The sequence below is a fragment of the Aptenodytes forsteri genome, unplaced genomic scaffold (assembly GCF_000699145.1).
Source record: "Aptenodytes forsteri isolate BGI_AS27 unplaced genomic scaffold, ASM69914v1 Scaffold260, whole genome shotgun sequence".
NCBI classification, from domain to species: domain Eukaryota; kingdom Metazoa; phylum Chordata; class Aves; order Sphenisciformes; family Spheniscidae; genus Aptenodytes; species Aptenodytes forsteri.
Window position 1 is genome coordinate 254,134 of NW_008795557.1, and position 21,469 is coordinate 275,602.

Here is a 21,469-nt window from a genome sequence, read left to right on the forward strand (position 1 = left end):
CTCTTCTAAACGCTCGCGCTTGATACCACCGAGAGCCGCCAGAGCAGCCAGTGTCAGGTTGGGATGATGCATTAAGAGAAACAACCCCGTTTGCACGGGCTGTGTATTTCCTTACAGATGATGCGCTTCAAACCGACTAAATCATTAAGAAGAAGGGGAAAAAAAAAGAAAAGCAGAGAGAGAAAAACACCTGTCCCTTATGCAGGGTATAAAATATCAAGCCTGACGCCGCCGTGCTGTGTGTAATCAGTTAAAAAACCCTTAATGTGCAGTTCTTGATGCTCTCCCCAGCAGCTTTTATTTTTTTCCGTCCTTCTTTTTTTGCCTCCCCCTGTTGTTCCCGCTGTCTTTGAGCGTGCACATGGGAGGAACTTGCCATGCCACTTAAATCTTTGCAGCGAGGGACTTTTGCAATACAGAGGAAAACGTAATACGGGATGTGAGAGTTGCTCTCCTGATCCGACAGCGTTGCTGCGTCCTGACGCTGATGCTCTCCCCGGTTGGAGAGCAACTGGGGAGGAAAATGGGACAGATTTGGGACTGGCATCTGTCCTGCAAAATAAAAGTGTGTTATGTCTGGACCAAACGAGACTCCCAGAGATCAGAGTCGAGCCCTGAGGGCATCATTTCGGCTTTTTGTTTAATTTAGTCCAGACTGCAGCAAATTTCAGCTCCTAATTTTTTAATTTAACCCTTATCCAGTTCTCTGGTGTCTTTTGCTCAGTGCCGGTTTCATACCGCGTGGGTTACTTTGATAATAGAGATACACCCTGAATCTCCACTGTCTGCAAAATGTCACATGCTTTGTATTTATTAATGCAAATCTCTTGGTAGCGGCTCTAATTGGGCATCCCGAGTCGGTAACCACTCTAAAAATCAAAACTTGGGCTCCTTGGACCTCCTTAAAGGTCTGAGACATCAAACCCGCTCTCCTGCATCTCCTCCCTTTCTTCTTTGATGCTCACGGAGCCTTGCTTGTATTTAAACTTCTTTTTGCACGACGCAAAAGCTTCTAAAAATACCATCGCGCCGGAGCTGAAGTTTCTTCCGTAAATCCCAATCAACGGTGAAACGCGTAATTATGGAGCTTCTTAACCAGCAGCGTTACGCAGCACGGGGCTGCGTCCTCCTGGGTAAATATTTAGGTGGTTTTCTAATACTTCAGAGAGGATTTGCACTCGGGATGAGTAATTAGGCGGTGGGAAAGCGTGGATAAAGGGTTTCTTTGCCAGCTGCCAGTCTGATGCTTTGCCAGAACCTGGTCGGCACGCCGGACGGATGCATCTCACCTGGATTTTGCCGTGGATGGGAACTGGCTCTCGGGCTGTTAAACTGCCTCCAGGCTGTGAGTTAATTCACAGCAAGAGCCTGTAATGGGAGATGCACATCGCCTGTCTGCGTATAATAGCACGACTTCTTGCCAGAAGATAAAAGCTGAGCAAAAAAACCCCAAACATTATGCCATGGATGTATTTTTGCTATATATAAATTAAAAACCAGTGGCCTGAGGCTGTTGCACCCTTCATTTATTTACTTACCTATTTATTTCTTTAGTGATTCCTCCTTTCTGGCCAAGATGTGGTTGTCAGGCTGCTTTAACTAAAAGGATGGCACACGAGCATGGGAGTGTGTTCGTCCCCGAGAGTCTGCTTTTATGCCCGGGTATTAAATATTTAGAGAGATTGCCTGCTGCCCCGGGGAGCTGGCTCCTGGTATAGCCCATCCTGCTGAGCTTGCTTTAAGGAGCATTAAACATAATTGCAGAGGGCTGAGGGATGCTCTATCCCTACCCTAATGGTCAGACTTTAATTTGGGTCTTTCTCCCTGCATCAGTTGGGAGGTCAACCTTGCTCAAGCGCACTGGCCTCTTAACCCACGTCCTCGCTAAGAGATGCTCTGCGACATCTTCGGAGCGACCCGAAGTTGATGTGCATTTATTTTAGCGCTGAAAACTAGTTGAAAAGATGCTCCTACAGCGAGGCAGCTCTGCGACGAGGGGGAACCCCAAAAAAATGCAAAAAAACCCTCAGCGGTGGCTCAAATGCCCGGTTGATACTCGACGCGCTTGTGGCAAGCTCGAGTGAGCTTGCGGCAAGCTTGAACGCACTTGCCGGTGAGTTGCGTGGAGCTTGCTCGATGCCTCTGATCGACAGGCATGTGCCGCCCGTGCCGGCATCGCGCCTGCGCCAACTGCTTTTATTTGCAGAGGGAACAGATGGGGCTTTGCCGACGCCGGCAGCCCGAGTGACAGCTCGCGCGCGGGGAGAGCGCAGTGCCGCGCTATCAAATTCCACTCGCTCACTCCCCAGCATGCCCGGGCTGGCAGGTGAGTGACTGAGCCGCTCTCGTACCACCTGGAAAGCTGAGATACAGCCTTTCTTTTGAATTCATTCTTTCCTACGCCAGTCAAGGACAATTTAATTATGTGCGTGCACGTATTGGAGGCAGGCGCTGGGCTTCCCCGGCCGGCTGCAGTGAGCAGCCAAGCCAAGCGTGGAAATTTGCTGGACCGATAACGCAAGCGTGCGAGTTGCCCAGAGGGGATTTTTGGCACGTTTGGGTGTCGAGGGGAAAGGTCCCTGCTGTGTTTGGAGCTGGCAAGGAGCCCTTTTGCTGTGGCCGCTCCAGAGGTGCCAGCAACGTGGAGGTCCGTAAAGAGCATCCTCACCCATCTGGGCTCTGGGAGCTGCTTGCTTTGGGTTAAGCAATAAGATCATAGAATCATAGGATGGTTTGGGTTGGAAAGGACCTTTGAAGGTCATCTCGTCCAACCCTCCTACAATGAGCAGGGACATCTTCAACTAGATCAGGTTGCTCAAAGCCCCGTCCAACCTGACCTTGAACGTTTCCAGGGATGGGGCATCTCCCACCTCTCTGGGCAACCTGGTCCGGTGTCTCACCACCCTCAGCGTAAAAAAAATTCTTCCTTATATCTGGTCTGAATCTACTCACTTTTAGTTTAAAACCGTTACCCCTTGTCCTGTCGCTACAGACCCTGTTAAAAAGTCTGTCCCCATCTTTCTGATAAGCCCCCTTTAAATATTGAAAGGCCGCAAGAAGGTCCCTCCCCGGACTTCTCTTCTCCAGGCTTCTCCAACCCCAACTCTCTCAGCCTGTAAGTCATAGGAGAGGTGTTCCACCCCTCTGATCATTTTTGTGGTCCTAAGATACTGAGGGCCTTGTGAATTCCTGCAAAATTTTATGATTCTGAGCAAATTATCTATGTTTTTTTCTCTGTTTCCAACAGCGAGGTTGCATTGTACGCCCAGTCCCGGCTCCTCTCCATCCAGCTGCCTGAACAGATCAGCTACGAGCCGATACATCGCCAGGTCTGTACTGACGGGGAGGAACGGCGTGCTCCCCCTCCAGATGCTGCATGTGATTTATGCTCAGGAGGGTGTCAGCAGCTTGAGACCCAGCTATTTAACTGGCTGTTTATTCGGTGAAGCTCTGGCCGCTGCTTTTGCCCCAGCCTCTGCTACGAGGTGCTTTTAAGCTCAGCAGAAAGCTGCTGTTTCTGCTTGGAAAGGGTTTGAAAAGTTGTTAGTGGATAGCAACACCTTTCTGCGAGCAAAGAACGCCAAATCCTGCTCAGAAAGTCCCTTTTTAAATCAACCGTATTGTTCTCAAGGGGTATTTTGTTTTTTTTCCCCCAACTCCGAAGCCCATCCCAATTTAAGCCAGCAAACCTGCAGGTTTTCCTTCTCGCTGTCCCACTCACAAACTGGGAACCTGCCACGTGGCAACTGGAAAGCACCATGTGTGGGAGAATGACGGCACGTTGCTGCTGTTCAACGCCCTGCCAGCTTTCCTCTTGCCTTTTTCTTTGTGCTACAGATGTGCCACATATCATTGTGTCCTTAAGTATGAGCGTTTGCAGACAAGTCCCTCTTAATTGTGGCAGACTAAAATTTATTCCCGAAGTATGTCTGTTCCAGATGTCTGTATACAGACATAATGCCAGATTCTAGCTATATTTTATCATATCGTACCACTAATATCAGCTAATTTAAAATGTGCCGTCGGAGTTAATTGGTGCTAGAGTCCAGCTTGCAAATGCTTTCTGTGCAGGTCAACGTGCTGGTGACCTGGCCAGGTATCACAAGTAGCCGAGGTGTTGACTATGGGAGAGCCTTTTTTCAATATCATAATTGCAGCAAAGAAATACTCTTTTTTTTAAAGGCTTGCCTTGCGTTAGCCTTGGAAGCACCTCAAGTACCAAGAAGCAATTTGTGGTGGGGCTTGGTGTCCCCCCGAGCCATTCGTGATGAAAGACACAGGCATTTCTGACACTGAAATGGGGCTTTCGCATTCAGCATTTTGGCTGTATGAAGTTGTCTTTTTCTCATTGCATTTTAACTTGAGAGCTGCAGACAACCAATAATCATAGAGGTAAAAATGTGCATTCCCCCATAAAATAGTTTCCTTGAGTGACTATTTATCGTGGGCAATGCTACTGTGACCCTTAGACCTGTAGTTCTCGCACCAGGAGGACCAAGACTGTGGAAATATATAAATTATATAATATTTCTGTATTATACATATCTTAAAATAATTTTATATAGAAATATTTATCCTTAGTCTCTAAGGAAGCAGTGCATACAACTACCCAGAGAACCTAAGGCGAGCGGCTTTGTTTGCCCCCATCCAGAGCACTGTGTCCTCTGCAAACTTGAGCTGACCGTGCTGTACCATCTAATTACCTGCTCGGAGAGATCAAACGTGCCCTCCATGGTGTTGCATTCACCCAGATCTCAACACTTCCCCTCTTCCTCCTGGTCCCATACATCTCTATAGCTGCTGGGTAATTACCTCTTCAGCTGGAAGCTTGTGGAAAATGTGTGCTAAGCAACTTTTGATATCCTTAAGTAACTTCTAGTGGTACCAGGCAATGAATAGCGAGTTTTTCTGATATTTGGTGTTACCTTGTGTTCCTGCGGCTGTCACGTAGGCCCTCATTCATTGAGGTCCATGAGCAGGTGCCCACTTGAAGACCTTGAATAACGGTGGGGAGTGCAGCGGACCAGCTGACAGGGACACGTGCTGAAGTGCCCTCTAAGTTGTTCAGCATTTGCATCCTGTGCTGCATGAGCCCAGAACGGGAGAGGATGTTTTCTGCCTCACCATGTTCCCCAAAACTGCAGGAAGCTCTCTCCATGCTCATAAAATCATAGGAGAGAATCACGGTCATGGAGGTGGGAAAGGATGTCTGGAGAGCTCTGTCCTTCCTCCTGCCCCAGAGGGCCTCTTGTCCTTCCAACATATCTCTCTGAGGAGGTCTGGTTCCACCTTTTCTACACCATCTCATTAAGAAGTCACAGAGGACAATAAAATCCCCCTTGGCCTTCTCCTTGCTGAGCAAATCAGCCCGTGGCCTCTGCTCAGATGTCTTGTGCTCCAGCCCCAACCATCTTGGTGGCCTCCGCTGGACGCACTACCATCCATCACTGTCCGTGTTGTACTGGGAGTCCCAAACTGGACCCAGTGCCCAGCTGTGGTCTTGCAAGTGCCAAACAGAGGGGATAGATCCCCTCCCTGATCCTCCCGGCTGCATTCCTGCTCATACAGCCCAGGGTGCGGTTGGCGTCATCACTGGAAGGGCACCTGGCTGACTCCCGGGTGCCTTGTTCCCCAGGCTCCCCAGGTCTTATTCTGCAGAGGTGCTTTCTAGGCAGTTGGCCACAACCTGTCCTGCTGCATGGGGTTATCACGTACCAAATGCAGATGTTTCCAGGGAGATTGGCCTCATCTTGCAGATTTTTAAAGATTCAGGGTGGAGTTGGACAAAGATAAAAAAGACCTAAGAGCTTATGGCCCAGCACGAACTTCCCGAATATCTCACTCTCTCATCAAAGTGAAACTTGGGCTCCTCTGTGATTTCAGGTGCTGTTGACTTGTCTCCTCTACGTCATTGTTGTGTTGAAGGTGGAGATGTTACCTGACCCTGTCTGTCTTTCTCTGTTTAGCCGTGCTGTTCAGCGAAGTTTGGCCATCATTCGTCAAGCCAAGCAGAAGAAAAAGAAGAAAGAATACTGTATGTACTACAACCGCTTCGGCAAGTGTAATCGCGGGGAGAGTTGCCCCTACATCCATGATCCGGAGAAAGTGGCCATCTGCACCAGGTATGGATGGACACAGCGACCGCATGCTTTGGCCCATCACAGTAGACTGGGCCATTGGTTGGCTTTGGTGCTTGCTCATGTGATATTCCCCAGGGGAACGACCCAATAATGGAGATGTAAGACCATGAGAACAGCTGTTCTGGGTCAGGCCCAGGATCTGCCCAACGCTGTTGGGCTGGCAGGTACCTCCAGGAGGAGGACAAGACAAGGCACAAAGAGAAAGGCTCTTCCTCCTGGCTGGGACCTCTCAGCTGCTGGCAGTGAAGCCCTGCAGCCTGGTAGCGTTTGGTTTTCAACTGCCAGAGGTTGCTACGTCATCCTGTAATAGCCAGCAGTTCTTGTTTTGTGTGAATTTATTTAGTCCTTTCTTTAACACATGGTATTTATGGCAATGGGTTGCACAACTGAATTACGGACTGCATGAAAAGTGCTTCCTCAACTGGCTGCTCGAGTATTGCACTGGGTGCCTCCTCACTCGTGGTTCATGAGAAGGATGGAATAATCATTCTCTGATCACCTTCTAGGCACCATTTATAACTATATAGTCTGCCCCTCTCTGTCCAAACTTCCCAGACTGGAGAATCATGGTCTATTTAATGTCTTCTGGTAATTTTTCTCTAAATTTACACAGCATTTTACACCTATTAATGCTAATAAAACATCGCACAACCAGCCTCCAAGTTAAACACACAGGTTTTGGTTGTTCTGCACAGGCTGTAGGGATTACAGAAATATTTATTTCACATTTTGGAGGTAGATATCATCACCAGGACGTTTACGTCTAATAAGTAACCTTCCATATCGTCGTACAGAAGCTCTAAAAACATTAAAAAAATCAGAGCAGTGTTTTAAGAATTAGTAATAAGATCAAATCAACATTTCTTAAATATAATCAGAATAATAGTCCTTGGTCATTTACTTACCGCTGTCAGGTTGAAGATGCCATCAGGGTTTGCTGGGTGGAATTTGGAGCTAAAACATTTAGCCCACCCCCAAAGAGTCCATCTGATTTGAATGATTTTGTGGGTCCTGGGTAATACCTGGTGCAGATGTCGGAGTGGTGCAGATCTGAGCTGAGTGACTTGAGAGCCTGCCCTGACCATGCACCAGGTGATTTCTTCTAGCAGCATTTCTCAGATCCACTTGGATCCGTGCAACAGGTTTGAATCCTGCAGCCTGTGACGCCATGCAGCTACGAGACTTGGTAATTTATTACAGGAGAACTGATTCATGTTGCCAGCTCGTTATACCTGCCCAACAGTTGATTAAACTATATTATTAGTCGTTTTAAAAGTGTAGAAAAGCCAGCTCCACTGATGAACTCCTTGAGTAATTTCTCTGTAAAATTGCTGCTGTGCTAGAAATCATTTGGAGGTTGCACAAAGCTCAATGGGAAACTGTATAGGAGGGAAAAGTGATTTTTTCTTTTTTAACTGATTTCACTCGCGCTCACTCATTCTCCCATAACACATCCTCACGAGCACCGAGGCGCCTGTGTCCAAGGTATCTTGTCAGGATTACTTCTGGTGACACAGAGGAGAAGGGATGCCGCTACTGAGTCCTCACTTTGAATCCTTGGTTCTTCTTATGTTGGCGACCAAGTCTGGTTTTGGGCTGTGCTCCTTGCATACTTTTGGAATTGCTGGTCCTTGAGGTCTTTTGGGTCTCCATCCTGCCCTGTTTCCATGAATCACTAGAGGACAGTGCTGATTTACTCCCGGTCTTGTGGTTCCTTACCCTGGTGCCTTCTAGCTCCAATCTTGTTCTTTAGCTTTCTGTTATCGTCTCTTAATTTTCTCAGTCTGCTGTTGTTTTAGGGTGTCCTTTATTTTCCAGATCTGGGTGTTTTGAGGAGGTGCACGTAGCTATGCTGTGATCGCAATCATCTGCAAACCTAGTTGACATCAACCAGCTGGTTCTCACCTCTATATGTTCCCATTTATACTTTGTTCAAACCAATCTGAATTTGATTTTATTTTTAATTAATCTCTCCATGCTCAGCTCTAAATTTACCCAGATTTTATAAATAAAGCTGGGGACATATTCCGTGCTCCAGAACCTCCCTGCAAGGTTTTGCAGCTCACATCACGTACCCCTGGAGTCTGCTTTTGGGGAGTTCGGACAAGCGCTCTTCCCATGATAACATGTCTATTTTATTAATCTGCTGTCACATTGGTACCTCCTAGGAAAACTTTTGAGTCCAAACGTCCTCACGTGCTTTGGGATCTTGGCTTCTGTTGTGTGCCTGTCTCTGATCCTCCTGGTTGTTGGCCACTCACACCTGGAGGTCCTCCTGGTGCTTCATCCGGCATCTGGTGTAATCAGGGCTCTAGGAAGGACCTTTCTTCTTCTGGAAGCATCATCTCTGAACCTCATGGTACGGGCCTTGCTCTGCCTACTAATAAGCAGCCAAATAATATGAAAGAGCAAGATCTATCAGGAAGCATACTCTTCTAAGAGGAAAGACCTGTACCGATTTAGGGCGTGAAATGGGATTTAACAGCAAGCTCGGCAGCAGTCGTGTGTATTCACAACCTTGGGGCAATGGGGCAAGGCAGATGTTCAGTGTTTAAAACCGTGTGTTTTGCAACCCACCTCGTGCTCAACCCTCTCCTTCTGGTATATCTACAGGTTTCTCCGTGGCACGTGCAAGAAGACGGACGGGACCTGTTCGTTTTCCCACAAGGTGTCCAAAGACAAGGTCTGTATGGCTTCCCAACGAGCGCGGTGTGTCTCTACGAGCGAGTGGACCTACGCTGGTGGTTGTAGGGAAGTCTACCTCATTGAGTGCTTCCGACAGAGTTTGTTTGTAGTTTGCTTGCCAAGCTGTTCAAGCTCATGAAGGATGAGAGGAAATGGCCTCAAGTTGCACCAGGGGAGGTTTAGATTGGATATTAGGAAAAATTTCTTCACCGAGAGGGTTGTCAAGCATTGGAAGAGGCTGCCCAGGGAAGTGGTTGAGTCACCATCCCTGGAGGTATTTAAAAGATGTGTAGATGTGGCGCTTAGGGACATGGTTTCGTGGTGGGCTTGGCAGTGTTAGGTTAACGGTTGGGCTCGGTGATCTTAAAGGTCTTTTCCAACCTAAATGATTCTGTGATTCTGTGATTCTATGATTTTAATTTTCTATTTGGGGCTCCGTGGTTTTATATACACAGAGCGAGGTGGAAAAATAATTAGGTTTTCTTTTAGTGGTTATCAGTTGACAATTTAGCAGATTAACCTCCATTCAGTGGCTAGGATCTCCGGTCAGACGTAGCTTTGGAGACCTCAAGCGTTGAAGCCGAGGTGGAGTCGGTGCTGAAGTTTAAGTGTAGCTGCGGGTCCTTCGCTGAGCTGGGATGTGCTTCAAGCACGTATTTACGTTTCAGCTTTGTTGGATGGATTTGGAGGATCATTTCTCTGCTACAGACAAAGGATCACCCAGACAACAGCAGTAAAGTTAATCCCACCGGGGTATTGAAACGCCAACCAGAGCGGTGTCGCTGCGTGGGGAGTGGTTTGTGATCAGCTCTGGTGTCAAGGCTCCGCTGTCAGGATGGAGGTGCCAGAAAGCGGGATGCAAACGAGGACCGGTTTTCCTGGATTAGCCCATAAGGCTCAGTCCTTCATCATGTCGCTTGATGATTCTGCAGCCCCCCTTGGCTGTATTTCTGGCATGTCATTTGTCGAAAGCAGCTTTGTCAAAGCTTTCGCAGCTGTGCCTGGGGCACGGCAGGGACCGGAGCTCGCCTGAGCCGTGCTGGATCTTGAAGCGCTGCTTTTGATTACTCAAGCTTTGGTTATTTAGCCCATGCCCTGTGAATTGTCCTTACAGCACCTTCTTCTCCCCACTCCCTTCGAGCGTCACCATCCTCCATTCCCCATCCACAGCATCATGTAGGTAATTACAGTGCAATTACTGACCTGTAAAGGATTTAACCCATGGGGCGTCGGGTCGCATCAGCATCTGGGATAGGACCTTTTCCAACAGCATTTGCCTTTGGGCATGCAGTTTTCTTGTCTCCCTTTCCCTCCGTTTGCCTAAGGCACGTTCGCTGTCAGTGGGGAGCTCATAAGTTATCCTGGCGGCGAGCTGAGTCGTTCTGAACGAGGCACAAAGCACCATATGTTTTTTACATGTATCTCTCTTCCGAGTCACTTAATCACGAGTATATAAAATAGAGAAGATAGGCTGGGGACAGCTGTACTCCCTGACTTGTGGCATGTCAAAAGAGGGATGGGGATGAGAATTGATAGAAGGAAAAAGGGCTGGTTTGGGTTTTTTTTCTTCCTGTAACATATAGTTAGACTTCAGAAATAAAGAAGCCAAGAAAGAAGAAAGTTTTGCAAAGGGACTGGTTGTTGGTGTATCCAGAATTGTTATAATTAATGCAGATTTGGAGTGGACATGGGGCCAGCGACTTTTTTTCACCCGAGTAAGTGATGTGCAAGTGCTCACGTCATCACGCAACCCACTGCCTGTGCCTCTGAGCCGAAGGACTGATAGTCATCCAGCCTGCACGGGATCATTGGCTTACATCTGTACTGGCGAGTTAAATGGTATTTCAGCAGGTGCTAGAGCTTGGTTTTGGTCCCAGGGCAAGAACCTGGGTGAGACTTGGGAGTTGGAGATGGCCAAGGAGCCGTCGTGGTCGGCGTTTTGGCCGCAGCCGTGTCCACCAAAGGATGCGATGGCTGGATGCGGATGGGTTTGTGCCAGCTGGTCTCGGTACCCAGGAGTGTTCCTCGGCATGTTTAATTTGCTGGTGGAGATGTGGCCTCAGTTTCCCCTCCAGAAACACCAGTGTGTCTCGGTGCCTCAAGGAGGACCTCAAGCTTTTGGCTTCTGGGCTCTGTTTTGGGTGGATAGATGGAGAATGATGGCTGCAGCGTGGCGTGGAAAACTCAACCTTTCCCCCTTAGCAGCACCTCACCAGTTAGGAATCGGGGAAGAATAACGGTAATATCATCATGGTAATAAAACTGAATTAAAAAGGACTGGCCATACTGAAGTCTCTTGCAGAAGAACTGGTTTGCTGATGGCATTTTGGGGCCAGAATCCCTGGGAAGGGGTCCCACGGGGCGTGGGTGGCCTCTGCCCGTCTCGCCTTCTTCCTTAGCGGTTCGCCGCTACCGAAGCATCACCTAAACCCAAGCTGAGTCGTTAAATTAACAAGCCCACAAACGAAGCAGGCAGGTGCCAGCTCTCTTACGTGCCTTAGAAACAAATACTTTCGGAGCACGTGTTTCTGGCCATGCACGTCGTTCTCCGTGGGGAAGGAGGATTATTTTTTGCAGGATTAGGCGCCTCAGGGGCGGTTCAGAGGTCTCCGCTTGCCACCTTGTCGTCAGCGCGGGCTGGAAGAGAAACAACCTCCTCTGCGGAGTTCAAGCCTATTTCAGGGTGATTTATAGCTGCGGGATGCTGCTACCCAAAGCGAGAGGCGACTTTGCTTTTCAACTCCTGTAGCTCACTGTTAACCCGGGTGATTACTAGCAAACAGGGCGTTAGCCTCATTTATCAGCGGCGGAGAAAGGCAGGTGAAGTCGCTTGGCAGAGGAAGGCAGCGGTTTCCCCCCGCTTGTAGGTTTTTTGGAGCAGATCCCACCTGCTCCTCGGATGAGGGATTGGGAGGGGCGGCTTGTTTTTGGCTATTTGAGTTGGGGGTTTAATGCGATGAATGATATTCTTTGTGTGGGTAATGATGATGTGGTGTTGGCTGGGGTTTGGGGGTTCCCAGTTTTGCTGAAGGTGCCCCGTTAGTTGACTCTCCATTTCACTTTTTGGTTATGGGGCGGGGGGGAACCCCACAAACTCCTCATCGGAGGAGCTTCAGGTTATTGTTGTCATGTATCTCACCTCGGTGGGAAGTCACCGGGGATGGGGCCCAGTGTCCGGTCCAGAAGGTGAAGAACCAAGAGCTTGGGGGGGCTTAGCTATTGCTTTGAGGACAAAACTATTGCTCAGCCTGGGGACGATCCCGTGCCTCAGTTTCCCCACTGAAAAATGGGGACAATCCCTCTGTTTTACATGGGAAAGCTGCGTGGGTTCAGCTGTTTGCAGCAGCGGGGAGCTTTTCCCCATCCTAAGCAGCAAAACCTTTGCTCCAAGGAGAGGATGCTCTCCGGGGTGGAGGGCTGCTCCAGATGGGCATGATGCTTTGCAGGTGCTTTCAAAAAGCCAGCTATCCCTCTGGCAATGGTAAAAGGAGCCTGGAGGAGAGAGAAAGCTGGTGGTTGGGGAATTTTGCTCCACAGGGGATGCAGGGCAGAGCCCTCGGCTGAGGAGCATCCGTCAAAGTGATGCACAGGGAATTTCTCCGCGACGGGGCAGAGCCACCGGAGCGTCCTGGTGATTGAGAGAAACTGGTAAATCTGAATGAATGGGTTTGTGAGTGAAGGTTAGCGAGAGGCTAGGACTCGGGCAACCGCCCGCTGCTGCTACAACAGCTTTTCCCCTTGAGGAACTCGAAAAGAATCAGCATTTTTCTCCCTAATAGAGCTTCAAAACTCTGTTGTGAGCAATTTGGAAATTCACGTTGAGTTTCGGGTTCATTAGCTGCTGGCTCCAAAGCGTGTACATAGTCAAAGCTGTCTAATATGGACGCACCGCACCAGTGCCTTGAATTAATGTTATTGTTATTTGTGTGGACGTAGTGGGGTGCAAACAAGGTTAATTGAAATGAGAGTGCTGCTTCCTCTTGATAATGGCTCAGGCTTGACAGCTAGGAGGAGTTTATTTTTGTAGAAGAGCTGCCTTTATTATCCCTTTTTATTAGAGCTAATTTGGGCTCTATATCAAAAACTACATTAAGAGAATCATTTACGGTCACACCACCACCACCAAAAAAGATAGCCCCAGAGCCCTGTCCTTTATGTTAATGTCTGCAGTTAAAAGACAATTAAAAATAAACTCTTCTCTTTTAAAGCACCCTTTGTTTTCTTTCCTCTCTGCTTCCCCCTCCTTCTCTCTATTTCTCTCTTTGCCTCAAGTGAGCCAATTTAGTTAAAACCCTAATGTGCCCTTCAGGGAAAGGGATTTTTCTGGATAGCCTCGGCCGTGGTTATTGCAGAATTGTAAATATTAGTTTGGGGATGCTCGAACCGGCGGGACTGAGATGCTGCCGGTGAACGGAGGGATCAATACTGCGCTGAGCAGTGAGGAAATCCGGCGTATAGGCGAGCAGCAAGGGATTAAGCAGGAGGAGCCGGATGGTCGTGGTGGCTTTGGGAAGCGCACGTTCCCGTCGGCAGCTGCCTAGTCGGGTCGGGAAGTTGCCTGCGGTAGCCGGTGAGTTAAGGATGCTGAAATATCGCAGCAGGCTGGTAATTTGTTTTTAATTATAACAGCTGGCAGAAGGTGAAGTTTGTGGTTTGAGGACGATGAGGATCCTTGCTCATTCGCTTTTCCCCGTTGGCTGTTGCACTGCTAAAGCTCGGGAGCGGTGAGCGTGGGAGCGGGGCTCTCCTCCTCCTTTCCCTCCCTCCCGGGGCATCCCTCCTGGAGCATCCCTCCTCCAACGCACAAGGACAGGCATCATCACATCGCTCGCAGCCCTTGGGGGGTTGCCAGGCTGATGCCTTCGCGTGATGCAGCCCCCCCCAGAAATGCTTGCGGAGGTGCAAGTGCTTGTTTTCCCCCTTGCCAGGACCCACCTTCTGGAGCCTTTATCTAACCACGTGCTGTGCATCCTCCAGCCACCTCCATACCCATGGAAGAGCCAAATAAGGGGGGCACCCCCAGGATGCTGTTTTGGCCCTTGTGATGGCCAGAACCCCCCACGGAAGAGGGCAGCCAGGCTGGGCACAAGCCCTGCGCCGCTGTTCCCATCACAGCCGCTGCATCACCCCTTGGGAACGGTGTTCTCCGTCCTTGTCCACGTGACGGTGCGCTCGGCTTAGTGCCTTTTGCAAGCGAGGAGCCCGGGGAGCAGCTGCCCCTTCTCTCCTCTTCAAGGTTAGTTGGGAGCGTTGGCAGAAGATGAACCTGCCATGTGCACCGTGCCAGCAAAGCTCCCGTGATAGCAGAGTTTATTACGATTCCCCCATCCCTTCCCCGTGCCCTACAGAGGCAGTTTTCTTTCTGGTGGCAGTTTCATGCTTTCCACCCTCTCTCCAGCATCCTGAAGGATGCTAAGGCAAGCGTGTTCGCCCCCTGTGCATATATACACTGGGACCACGTAATGTCAGGGAGCTGCGTTGCAGGAGACCAATAAAAGAGTTAAAAATACCTCTGGGATCAATGGCTGGCAAAAGGCGTGTATTTATTTTACGCATGTCACGGTTTTATTTCAGTTCTGGGTGTTGGAACGGTTCCTAATCACGAGTCGGGGGGAGCACTAACGGGTTTCTCATCCTCTGCCCTTGCAGATGCCGGTGTGCTCCTACTTCTTGAAGGGGATCTGCAGCAACAGCAACTGCCCGTACAGCCACGTCTACGTGTCCAGGAAGGCAGAAGTATGCCAGGATTTCCTCAAAGGCTATTGCCCCATGGGAGAAAAGGTAAAAAGGGGACCGGCTCTCGGGGTCTCGGGATGGATGCACCTTTGCCGAAGCCACAAGCTGTTTTTCGCGCGAGCTATGGCACCGAAGGGAGCCCTAGAGCTGGAAGCTGCTGAACACCTGGATGTGATGCACAGCAGTCCTGTGCCTTTCCAAAGGGTTACGGGCAAAGTGGCTTGGTTGCCTTACAGGCAGGAAGAGAAAAGGAAACAAATTAAAGGCTGCAGCTTGCAAATGTTGTGCCAGTCTTTCCCCAGGAGGAGCTTCCCCGGGGTGTCCACATTACCAGAGTCCCGTGCCCGAGCTGATAGCACCTGCCCTGAAAACTGCTCAGTTAAATAGATGAGAAGCAAAGGAAAAGGCTTATGAGTCCCTGTTTTACATAGAAAAACCACAGACATTAATGCTTATTTTGCATGCTGGCTCCGTGACGGGTTGAAGCTTGAGCCTTCGATCTTGTAGCTCTGTCTTAGCAGCAAGACCGCCCTGCCTCACCTAGCCTGCAGCAACTGAGCCTCAAGCTGTGCCCGGTTATGTACCTGGGGCTTCGTGGAGCCCATCTCCAGGTCCTGGGAGCCCTCTGGTTTAGATCAATGCAGTGAAGTCTTACATGGACTTTATGTGCACCCTGGGTGGACTTGCAACCTCTTCCGCGAGCTTATGGCACCCTATGTAACATGCAGAGCTTGAGAGAGAGCAGCTTTCCTGGAGCGGAGCCTGGAGCCGGCTGCCACTTGCTGGTTTCCAAAGGAATTTTAGGGCTGCTACATGCAAAAAAATGAAATGTTGAGGTTTATCCAACATCTCGTGGCTCCCCGCTTCTTCGTAAGCGTCGGGAGAAGCAGGCAGCAGCAACCTTGGTTCCTCAGTGGTGTGGAGCCACGCTGCAGGATCTCACCTCTCCTTGCTTCGTGGCTAAGGGAGAGGGTTGGCTGTGCTGGTGTTCCCCTGGGAATCAAAGCAACCGTCCTATCTGACTCTTCTTTGCTGTTTTCCATTAATTTAATAATATTTTTGCCTCTTTGTTTGAACCACTCTTTCGTTAGTAGAGCACATGGTTTTCTTTTGGGTCCTGTGAGAAAGATATGGGCCGTCTTCGCTTGGTTTCTCCAGCTGCCATCTCAAATTTGTGAGAGCAGCAATGCTGTCACATCCGAGTCCCCAAGCAGTCGTAGTTCAGAAGGGGCAGCCTGTCAATTTGCCACCAGGTTTGAATAAAGCAAAGGTGGACTCTGAGAGTTATGGAGATGATGCTTTTCTGCTGCAGGTGAGAGCTACCAGGCTTTTCTCTTCTGGGGTGCGGTGGGATTCCTACTCATCCTTTGACCATGCTCATTCTTTGACCATTGTGGCCAGCAGGTCGAGGGAAGTAATTCTCCCCCTCTACTCCACTTTGGTGAGACCCCCCTGGAGCACTGCGTCCAGCTCTGGGGTCCTCAGGCCAAGACAGACATGGACCTGTTGGAGCGGGTCCAGAGGAGGGACACGGAAATGGTCTGAGGGCTGGAACAGCTCTGCTGTGAGGACAGGCTGAGAGAGTTGGGGTTGTTCAGCCTGGTGAAGAGAAGGCTCCAGGGAGACCTTCTTGCGGCCTTTCAATACTTAAAGGGGGCTTCTAAGAAAGATGGGGACAGACTTTTTAGCAGGGCCTGTAGCGATAGGACAAGGGGGAATGGTTTTAAACTAAAAAAGGGTAGATTTAGACTAGATATAAGGAAGAAATTTTTTTATGATGAGGGTGGTGAGACACTGGACTGATCTAGTGGAAGATGTCCCTGCCCACGGCAGGGGGGTTGGACTAGATGACCTTTCGAGGTCCCTTCCAACCCAAACCATTCTGTGAATCTATGATTTGCTGTGCAATGTTGGCCCATCTCTATGAACCCAGCTGGAGGATGGGAGCCATCCTCTTCTCTCAATCTGCTTCTGTCTGGGGAGTTTGCTAGTCACCTCTAGGGTGCGTTTGATATGGAAGAAAACATCACATCCACGTCCTGGCTTGGTTCAGCCGCTTCCACGAGCCGACAGAAAACGAACAGGAGGAGACAGTGAAAGCCGCCCCTCAACCGCTTCCACGAGCCGACAGCAAGCGAACAGGAGGAGACAGTGAAAGCCGCCCCCTTGAGCTGGAGACTCCAGGTACCACGCTGAAAACACGAGAGGAACTTTGCAAGCACTGCTTTAAATCGGCTCTTCGGCTGAAAAAATGAACCGCTAATGAAACAATCATTTTGTTTGCCTCGAGTCTGCCAGATTGCAGGCACCATCCCAAATATGCCTCAGCAGGCCTATGGAACGATATTATTTTATTGCATTTAATAGATAATGCGTGCCTAAGCATGGTTTTGCTTAGACTTGCTGCTCCTGGAGATTTCTAACTCCCTCGTGATTTTAGCTGCTTTTCACTGGGGAAGTTGCTGGGATGAGCAGTCAGATGCTTGGATCCACGTGCTGCTCTGGGCTGGAGCCCCAGCCCCCCAAAGGGCTCTTCTCCTCCTTTTCTCCATCCCTGTAGCTCTCATTTGGCAGAGGTACAACCCAGCAAGTGAAGCCATAGGTGCTCAGCGCCCATCACCGTGGCGTCATCGTGCAAAGCATTTTCTCCCTAATGCTTTCATTAGTGAAATTTAGTGAATTCTCCCTAACGAGAATTAGCTTTCATCATGTAAACTAGTGAAATTTTGGGAGAATGCTAAACCACCAACCTGTCCCAGAACCCAAACACAACAGCGGACGGTGCCTTCTGCAAGGCAAAGCCATCCTTTCCCGAGAAGAAACCGCTACGGAGCAAAAAACAGGCAAAAGGAAGGGGAAAAAAGCCAAAAGTGAGAGCTTTAAGGAAAGCAGGACATCAGCAGAAGTGGAGGGAAACGCTAATAAATTAGTCTTTGCCTAATTACTTTTTGTGGCAGCGTGTGGAGGGGACTGCGTGGAGGATAAACATTTCCTCCAAAGGAAAACACAGGCATCCTGCCGCCTCCCTCCAGCACAGCGCTAGCCACGCAGGCAGGGTCCCTACAATTATTTTTAAAATATTCCAATTTAAATGAAAATATAAAAGAGATATTTAGAATATTTATTCTATTAGTAAAAGTGCTTACCGTGCCACTTTTAGAGTGTCAGAAAAGCATTCTCCTACAGATGATGGATAGCAGCCTGTAATTATATATGGGGAGAAATTGCTGAGCAGGCCATATTTAACTGGGGAGGAGAAATACCAGCTTGGGCCATTAAGGGTTAATTTTATTCTCTAAATAATATAAAAAGTGCTGAGTCCATGCCTTTGCTCAAAGTAGAAAGTCCTCAAATGGACCCCGGAGAGTTTATAATATTCTACTGAATCAAGTAAAAATGTTAACCTTGCTTCATAAAACGATGGCTTGTTAAAGATGCGCAGTCCCTTTTCTTTTGAATAATTTAGGACGAGAGTAAATCTTCTCTCGTTCTGCCTTTCCCTGTCCGAGGAACGTCGAGAGTCGTCTGCCTGAGGTCTGAACCGCAAAAGGCGCGGTCGGCAAAGGTGCGCGACACCGGCGTAGCATCCTCAGAGGATAAACTCAAACGAGGACGGCTGGTAATTGGGAGTTTAGGTTCTTTTGTGCCGGGGTTGGCACACTGGGCTTGTCTCCCCGTTGTGTTTTCCTCTCTGCGCTCCCCTGAAGAAGCACAATTTCTGATTTTTACCAGACCTTCATAAAAAATGTCCATTATTATCCATAATTTATGGCATGTCCTTGGCAGTGTCGCCTCTTAAGTACTTTCTAGAACGTCTTCCAGGATGCTCAGGCCAAGCTGATCAGCCTTTGACCGTCATAACTCCTACTGCACAAGCTCTTTGTACAAACGATGCCAGGACCGGCCTGCTCTGGCTTCATCAGGAGCTTAGAATAAGTGAGAAAGCTTTAATTTTGCATTCCCAAGTCCCTTTTTCAGGAATGTAGACTGTAGAGGGTAAAGGTCCCTCCACCCTTGGGGAGAGGGGGCAGCTCCTCTACAAGAGCGTGACCACGTTCTTCATTAAGGGAATGTTAGCCCCAGTATTAATTGTTTCCAGGAGGGAGCTGGTAGCAGAGCCAGGACCTTGATTTCCAGCATTCTCACCAGTTCCTCGGTCGTGGGTTGGGAAGTTTCTCCAACTCGTGTGCACTCACGTGGACCTACAGCTTCCTAAAGGGAGTGGAGGAACCTGCAAGTTCAGCTTGGTGAAGCAGCCGGTGAAATACGGCTCCAAATAGCTCTGCTGCCTGAATCATCTCTAAACACGATGTCATACGTGTCTTAGCTAAAGCCACAAAGTGATGCCCACCATAGAAATCTCCCTGCCACCTTGTCTGGAGCCTGACCTTCTCCGGCACCATGAAACGGTCACGCTGGGTGAGGCTGGTCCCTCTGGGCTGGTCACCTGCACTGGAGGAAGCCCGAAGGGGGAAGTGGGAAGAGAGGAAGAAATGGGGCGTCTTGCAGGTGCTCCCCAGGGTTTTCTGAAGATGTTTTAATGAGCTGCTCTACGGTAAAAGCTCCTCTCTGGTTCCCCATCCCTCCTCCCATACGGGTCCTTGTGCCTGCGTCTCGGCTTGGGGCGTGGGTTCACTAGGAGAGGATGGGGTGAGGCTGATGGGCGCAAGGGATGAGGTAGCACCAGCGAGCAGAGCCGTGGTGGCATGTCCCCCGAGGCTAGGGAGAAGCAGGAGGAGACGTGGTCATGAGCAGGCTGCGTGGCCAGCGAGCCTGGAGGAGGGATTCTTGGCTTGTCCGAGAGGCGATTTCTCTGCCAAGCTGCTCTCCTTGCTGTGCCCACACTTGGCCCCTGAAATAATACCCAAATAATATTAAATAATATGAAATAATAGGAAATAATAGTTGACCCAAAGGAGCTCGTAGGGTGATAACATGCATTGTACGTCGGGCTGCTGTTCTAATATTTGATGGCTAACCGTGGGCTGAGATCGCTGTGTGGCTGAGACCTTAGACCTGGGAATTACGGCAAGCACTTGCCTTACATCCGTAGACGACCCTAAGGAGCAGGTGCCTTGAGATTTGCTTTACAGGCACAAAACACGACTTATTGGGGTATAAACTGTATTTGTAAGAATCGTGGCTAGGGTAGGTTTTGGTGCTGGCGTCCTCCAGCCCTCGCAGCATGTCAGAGCAAAGGCAAGCGAGTCAGCCCGGTCCCCTCTAACTGCTGCATCTGTAAAATTGTTTTGTATTAAATAAGCTTTTCCCCCATGGTGTACATTAGCGAGCGTGCCGCATTAAATACCTATCTTCATATTGTTTCCATCAGCTGCCTTGAAGCCTGTGGGTAAATTGTTCCCCCGTGGGAACTGTTAAGCGGGAAGACACAGTGAGATTAAACAATGAGGCTACTGTGAAAACGCACGGGGAGATGTACTGGAATAAATCACGGGGAAGCGGGGATTGTGTGCTCTGGTGTTTGCCGGCAACCCATTGTTCCCGGGGACCCCGACCGACACGACCAACCCCGTCCCTGCCGATGAAGCTTGACCAGGGGACCTGCCGTCGCAGCGGGGATGCTCGTGGTTGACCCATGCTGAAACTGCCCGTTGGTCTCCTAAAATCCGTCTTTTCGGTCCTACTGAGTTGCTCGGCCAACAGCCTTTCACCACAGCTCGGATTTGCACCTTATCCACGTAAAATATCGGCAACGCTCATGCTAGCAGGGGTAGGTCTGGTTAGCACGCCCTGCCTGAGGAAGTGCCGCTTCCTTGGGAAAAATCATTTTCTGCCCCCAGGTGTAGTGTGGTGTTTTCACAGTGGCAGCTGCTTGATTTTTCTGTAGAAAATTCAAATGCGGGGACTTTTTCTTCGCTGATGCCTTGTTCTCGTTTGCGTTTCTCTGGTCTCATGACATGTTAGGTTGGTTATTTTCTTCTTTTCTGGCGGAAGTTTAACAGGTTCCCACCATAAACTTGTTTCATGTGTCTGATATATTAAATTTAACACAATTCTGGTCTTTGGGAAAAAACACGTGAGCTGTGTTAGCTAACAGTTAAATGTCTTCGGGGTTTTCTCGTAATTATCCCTTGCTCGGTTCGCGATGGAGAGTGGCAGCCTGGGGTCCTTGTTCCCCTTAATCTGTTATCACAGAAAGGTGAAGATCAACGCTGTTCATATTGCATGTTCTCAGCTGTTTTTTGTTGCCTGCTGGCTAAACCAGCATTTTTCTTGTCTCACAGCCAACAGCCATCAGATGTTGGTCTTTCTGGGTCTTTTTTCCTCCTCCTTTGGTTCCAGGTTGATCCCAAGCCAGCTTGCCTTTTCCTTGAGCACATGCAGTCATTGAGGAACCTACCTATCCATGTTCCTCCAGGTAGTTGCTGGCTCATTCCCAGCTCTGTAAGTACACTCCACCTCCATGTTTCATAGAATCATAGAATAGTTTGGGTTGGAAGGGACCTCGAAAGGTCATCTAGTCCAACCCCCCTGTCATGGGCAGGGACATCTCCCACTAGATCAGGTTGCTCAGAGCCCAGTCCAACCTGACCTGGAATGTTTCCAGGGATGGGGCATCTACCACCTCTCTGGGCAACCTGGTCCAGTGTCTCACCACCCTCAGCGTAAAAAATTTCTTCCTCATGTCAAATCTAAACCTACCGTCTTTTGTTTTAAAACCGTTGTCCCTTGTCCTCTCACTACGGGCCCTGGTAAAAAGTCTCTCCATCTTTCTTATAAGTCCCCTTTCTATATTGAAAGACCACAATAAGGTCTTCACGGAGCCTCCTCTTCTCCAGGCTTCTCCAACCCCAGCTCTCTCAGCCTTTCTTCCTAGGAGAGGTGTTCCAGCCTGCTGATCATCCTGGACTTCTGTCCCAGGCGGTCATGGGGGCCACCACAGCACC

At 49.3% G+C, this 21,469-nt stretch overlaps 1 protein-coding gene across 1 annotated transcript in view; it reads left to right on the forward strand.

Annotated features, from left to right (window-relative positions):
* ZC3H3 (zinc finger CCCH-type containing 3) overlaps window positions 1–21,469 on the forward strand; it is a 204,738-nt gene that overhangs the window by 154,462 nt on the left and 28,807 nt on the right. Inside the window, exons 6-9 of the mRNA XM_009282171.1 lie at window positions 3,248–3,329; window positions 5,967–6,122; window positions 8,754–8,823; window positions 14,475–14,606. Coding sequence (XP_009280446.1) covers window positions 3,248–3,329; window positions 5,967–6,122; window positions 8,754–8,823; window positions 14,475–14,606 — 440 coding nt within the window. The remainder of the gene's footprint in view (window positions 1–3,247; window positions 3,330–5,966; window positions 6,123–8,753; window positions 8,824–14,474; window positions 14,607–21,469) is intronic.